This window comes from Sinocyclocheilus grahami, unplaced genomic scaffold, assembly GCF_001515645.1.
Source record: "Sinocyclocheilus grahami isolate Dianchi unplaced genomic scaffold, SAMN03320097.WGS_v1.1 scaffold277.1, whole genome shotgun sequence".
NCBI classification, from domain to species: domain Eukaryota; kingdom Metazoa; phylum Chordata; class Actinopteri; order Cypriniformes; family Cyprinidae; genus Sinocyclocheilus; species Sinocyclocheilus grahami.
The window spans coordinates 1,581,198-1,587,377 of record NW_015505456.1 but is presented as its reverse complement, the minus strand read 5'-3'; the positions used below and the strand labels follow the sequence as shown (position 1 = coordinate 1,587,377).

General features: G+C 38.7%; 1 protein-coding gene across 4 annotated transcripts in view; it reads right to left on the bottom strand.

Moving 5' to 3' along the window:
* Positions 1-990: 990 nt before the first annotated feature.
* Positions 991-6,180, bottom strand: part of LOC107600073 (myelin protein P0-like) — an 11,303-nt gene continuing 6,113 nt past the window's right edge. Inside the window, exon 6 of one of the 4 annotated variants that reach the window (XM_016291854.1) lies at positions 991-2,783. In XM_016291854.1, coding sequence (XP_016147340.1) covers positions 2,766-2,783 — 18 coding nt within the window. In that variant the 3' untranslated portion in view covers positions 991-2,765. The other 3 variants (XM_016291855.1, XM_016291852.1, XM_016291853.1) reach the window with 3 other exon arrangements.

The window sequence follows — 6,180 nt, the reverse complement described above, 5'->3', positions numbered from 1 at the left end:
GAATAAACGACTTTTATAAACATAAGCACGCGCTTTTAGGCCTACTGACAATTTGTTGACAACTAAAATGCGCTATTTTTGAACGTTTCACGTCCTCTTTTGCAGCCTGATCTTGAAATGCGAAAATCTTGAATTAGTTTTAATTCTACAGCGCATAAGAAACCTTTTAACTGCATTTTCAAACATTTTACTATCCATAATGTTATATTCACCTGGTATGCGTTCGCCAGAGGTAGTAACCATAGCAACAGGAGGCGCTCGAGCGCTGGGCCTTTATTGAAGAGTAGGCTCTGATCTTGAAATGCGAAAATCTTGAATTAGTTTTAATTCTACAGTGCATAAGAAACCTTTTAACTGCATTTTCAAACATTTTACTATCCATAATGTTATATTCACCTGGTATGCGTTCGCCAGAGGTAGTAACCATAGCAACAGGAGGCGTACTGACAATTTGTTGACAACTAAAATGCGCTATTTTTGAACGTTTCACGTCCTCTTTTGCAGCCTGATCTTGAAATGCGAAAATCTTGAATTAGTTTTAATTCTACAGCGCATAAGAAACCTTTTAACTGCATTTTCAAACATTTTACTATCCATAATGTTATATTCACCTGGTATGCGTTCCAGGTAGTAGTAACCATAGCAACAGGAGGCGCTCGAGCGCTGGGCCTTTATTGAAGAGTAGGCTAGTGGTTCCCAAACCTGTCCTGGAGGACCCCCTGCCCTGCACATTTTGTATGTCTCCCTAATCAGACACACCCAATTTAGTTCTTGCAGTCTCTACTAACGAGCTGATGAGTGGAATCAGGTGTGTTAGGTAAGGGAGACATACAAAAGGTGCAGGACAGGGGGGTCTCCAGGACAGGTTTGGGAACCACTAAAACATAATTTTGTCGTTATTTATACTATTAGTTCTTTCACATGTCTGTAGCCAACACACGAGATAAAAGTAAACAAGAGTCACACGAATTTATGAACAAACTTTTTTTTTTTTTTTGCATTTTCAACTTGCCCAGTTATGCAGTTCTTACATTAATGTATCATTTAGGCTACATCTAAACCATACTTTATAGAGTTATTCACTCATCTGCATCACTGGTGGTTATTCAGGTGATACTTTCAGTGCACACAAAAACACATAAGGGATCTGATTTTTTTTATTGACGTTTTTCTGAAATTATTTAAACTTGAGATTTTTCTTTTTACAAGACATTTTACAGAAAACCAATGTTAGCCATGTTAAAGCCAAAATAAAAGTAAAAAAATAATTAGACTTTTTAATGGAGTTTCAAGAAAGAACGGTTACCTAGACCTGTACCAATACAGGTGCACAATACATACAACATGGGAATTCTCCAATATTTAAACACAGTTTAATGGCAGGTACCATGTGGCTGCTCAACATTTACTCTGAGATGCATAAAAAGCATCTGTCTGTAGGCTAACAAACATATTTCCCACAAGCCCTTGCAATTCTATAGCTTTTCCTAGCATTCCCACTGAGAGACCATGCATGGTTTGGGGCTACATGCATAGACATGAAGACTTGAACAGAAAAACATATCCTGTGAGACTGAGATGTTTATTGTACTTTGGCATGACTTTTCACCTGAATATGAGTTCAGTCCAAGTCTTCATCCCAGTATTTTATAATTTATTTCTCTCTCAAAAACTTCCAAAAAACTGTCCACCCTCATAGCATCACTTCCCGTAGCCTTAACATGCCAACGTCCCGATGGTAAACACTGTCATGAAGAAACAACCACATGAATTCTGCCATGTCAGTCAAATGAAAGTGCACAAATATTATTAAACATCATTAAACTCTATTACATTTGCTTCCAACACACAAACAGTCCCAGGGTGCTGCTGCACAGCTTGTCATTACTAACGATGACGTGACGAATGTTGTTTTTATGTCGTTTTGTTCCCCAAACACATTGACAGGTTACAGACATATCGTCAGACTTAAAACACACATGCAAAAATCGTGAAAAACACGCATCTATCCTAGTCAGCAGAGAGCTAGCTAAAAGAACTTCCATTTTTTGCATTGACATCTTTGCAACAGTACGGCCGAATGAAAATGTTTTCTCCTGTGGGCAGCAGGGGGGCAGGAGAGAGCACTGGGGTATTCTTACCAGCAGAAACAGGGGATGAGAAGAGGTGGTGGTGGATGAGCATTCATGATAGTTAGAGGAAGATTAGAGAGAGGTGAAGTAAAACTATGACTCTGGTTGGAGCGATGGGCCTTGCCAATGATATGTGTGGAGATGTTTGGGGAAAAAGTGCAACCGTAGGAGCCGGCCCTCACTGGACAGAAGGAAGACATAGATAGTTCTCCAGTTACAAGAGAGTGTTAAAATAATCAGCTGTTTGTCAGACAACAACTTATGCGGACAGACGTGAGAATTTGACTTAGAGTATCAAGTAACTCTCACACAGCGTGTGTGTTTGATCGTCTCTGTCAACAGTATCAACGTCATTTTGGGTATTTCAGTCACTGCAGTCAGAGCAAAAACACACCACAACTCTAAGTCAGATTCAAATTCCTGTCAAAAAAACCCTATTGTGATAGCACTTAAAATTGCTTGATGGGATACATGAGATGACGCCATGAGTGTTAGTGTGTGTTGGACGAAATGTGAACAAATTTTATGTGACTGAAATTAAATTTTATCAGTGAGGAAGTGTGTTTGTTTCCATGACTAAAAAAAAACTAGTGCTATATTTAGCTCTCAGTAAAAGAAGGATGGGGAGGGAGGCTACTTTAGGGGGCCGGCCTACAGGAAGTGATGTAATAGCACCAGTATATCAGATAACAAGAATGGTGAAAATAGATGGAAAAGTAGAAAAAAGATGTCAAAAGTGCTATAAAGGAGAGAGATTAGAGAATAGGAAGACCAAAGACAGAAGAAAAAAAAACAGAGACAGGCAGCAAAACAGAGAAAAATAGAAAGAGGGAGGGAATGAGAAAAAAGGCAGTTAATATAAAGTTTCCAAAATCATTTTTTAACAAAAGTACAAAGTGTGAAAAGTGTACAGCTTGGATTGTGTTCTTGTATAAGATTGTATGTGTATAGAGAGAGAGCGAGAGAGAGAAAGAGAGAGAGAGCGAGAGAGAGAGAGTTGTCTGTCACTTAACAAGAGGAAACCATTCTTGCCACTCTTACAGCTCTCACAAACTGTCAGTGTGTGCGTAATGGATGGCTCTCAGCTCTGGGTTTTGATGTGAATGTGTGATTTAAAAAAAAAAAAAGACTGTGTCCTAACCGGTTGCAAAGCAACAACTTGTTTTCCCTGAAAGCAAAAACTGAGCGCATTTTCACAGAACAGATGTACAATATAAGACTCGAGTGGGGTTCAAAAGTCCACAATGAAAACCTGGGATTTGAGCTAATGTAAACCTGGAAACATGCCAGAAGGTTTTAGGATTTAGGACTTAAAATGATGCACTATTTGTAGTTTAATGAGAAATATTGTGCATGTAAACTCTTTTTACAAAATTTGTACAGTAAGATGTTCTTGCTTCCACTTGAGCTCAAGATGACGTTTGGACCATCTCAAATCAGGTTTTACACAAACTTGTGGAGTTCAAGCAGCTTGAATGCTGCTCTTAAGCAAAAGAGGGACAAATCAAATACTAACAGATTCTGAAATTCATATAAATTTTTTTAAATTACATTTTCTTCCAAATTGTTAAGCTGATTATATAGTTTATCATCAAAATGTACTGAAATAAAAAAATGAAGCTATTCAGAATTTTGAACCTCACTGAATGCGGAGAGTGCTTTTGAATGAATTAGATTTTAATGTGGGCGGAGCTACATAGCTGAACATAGCAAGGACAGAACACAAACAACCCACATGATATCAAATTATATAATAATTATGTATTATAATCATAAAATATCTTGTCACAGCTGCAAGTAAATTCATAGATATTGTGTTTGTAGTTTTATCGTGCCACACACAGATTGGACACAGTCTTTTTTTTGTTGTCGAACCACACTTTTTTCATTTGGAATTGAATTAAAATGAGACAAATTTCACCCCTCTCCTGTCCTCCGGCTCTTAAGGATTCATCTTTATCTCCTTGCCTCCAAAACTCTCCACCACCCCCTCTTTTCATACCCGTCTCTCTCACTTGAGAGTGAATTTGCGTGCAAGTTGAGAAAAGACCACAGCGGGACTCGTTTTAATTTGCCCTCCCTCTCTCTCCTGTTTAGTGAGCTCTAGCTCAATGGTCATAAGAACCCTGTCCTGCCTGCCCATCCCCGCTGCCTCTTCCTGGGCTTGGGTCTGGGTGGAGGAGGCCCCGCTCAGGAGCTCTAGCTCTCTGCTCCACAATCCCTATTTCTTCTCCCTGCGAGACTCCTGTTTCTTCTTCTCTGATGCTGCCGCCTTCAGCTTGGCCGGATCCGTCACAGCCAAAGCCTGGAAAGAGAGGGAGTGTGGAGAGGGGAGGAGTGAGTCACTACGGGAGGAAAGAGAGAGAGAGAGAGAGAAATAGAGGAATAAAAAGAAAGCAAGAATGAGAACGAGAAAGGGGAGAAGGAAAAAGAAGGGCTTGTGGGTTAGGTGGGAATGGTCAGATGAGTTTAACGGATATGAGGAACCAGAATAAGGGAAGGTAGTTTCATTACAGAAGAGAAGAAGAAGAAGAAGAAGAAGAAGAAAGAGAGTGAAATGCTAAACGAGGGGTTAGAAGGAGATGAACACCAGGGGAACTTTCGGTTTCTGGAAAGGGAGGACAAAACAGGAAGTGGCCAGTTAGGGAGTGATAGCGTGACATCACAGCACCTAAATAAAAGAATCTTTATACAGCTGACCTTTGACCCCTTGGGATGCTGAAACATGTTTGATTATCTTTTGTTTTTTCATAAAGAAGGTTCAGTTCTGTCAGAAACCTGAAATGGTGCTGCATGTAACTCAGTTAAAGGTGAAGTGAATCTTTTTTTTTCCCAAGTAAAATACTTTCTTTTAACCCAGTTTTACAGTGAGTAAAACATTTCATTCTAAGTTTATGGCAGGATGTCCAGTTTGTCAAAACTATAAAAGGGTGGTAGGAGGGTTTTGGAAAGATACTGTCAAAAATAATGCCATTTTCGTTTGATGCTACTAGTGGTGCATAAATTAATCACTTCACCTTTAAAGGAATATTCCTTAAGTTAAACTTGATTACCACAGAATTTAGAATTCTGTTGACAAAACTTAGCTTGTTTTTAACCCAAAAATATTCCTTTAAGTTCTTTATGACATCAAATCTAGAAATATGTCACAAAGGTTTAGTTTTTTTTTTTTTTTTATGCTTTTGTAATATAAATACACTTTAAACTCATGTAAAACTATGCAGCAAGTTTCTGCTATGGGATTTTAAAATTCTGAGATCTTAGTTCTTTTCTGCAGCCCATAGAATCTTTATCAACCTGCCTTCAGTTCACTGGATATTGGAGGGTGGACTGGGTTTACACTGACAGAACCATGAAAATAAAGAAGTGAAAGAGAAAGAGTGAAGCTGACAGGAGACGCACACAGAGGAGCACAAATAGAGGAGCGTATACTGAAACCGATGACAGAAAGAAAGAAAGAAGAAAGGCAATAAAGACAGAAAGAACATAAACAATACAAGATTGGAAATCTGCTAGTTTGATCCTGTAAGAGATTAGATGTGTGTGAGGAAGGCAGTGGCTTGATTGTACGTGATGGTGTTTGTCGTGATATAATATATGATTAAAGCAGATACATGATTCAGTCTGACAGCATTTTACTGTTCACCTGTGGAGAGAACGGAGGACAGCAGGAAAGGGAGGGGACGAGACAGCTAGAGGAGAAAAATCAGTGATATGAAGGAAGTGAAGGATAATGGCATGGAAAAGTGCACAGAAGAAAATAAACCCAGAGAGATAGAAAAAGAAAAGTAAGGTGGTATGTAAATGAATGGCACGTTAGCACAGAAAAAGATGTATGAGCTCCATTTGACTGCCAGCTCAATGACACTGATATAGTGATCCCTAAGTCCACAGGACCATAGGGAAGAGCTGAGAGTGATAATGAATTCTTAAATCTGGACCACAAATCAATTTCCATTTTCTACATTTTGGTTTAACCTTTAATGTCGTCCCATTGGTATCTTAAGAATTGTTATACTGTAGCCTAATATATATATATATATATATA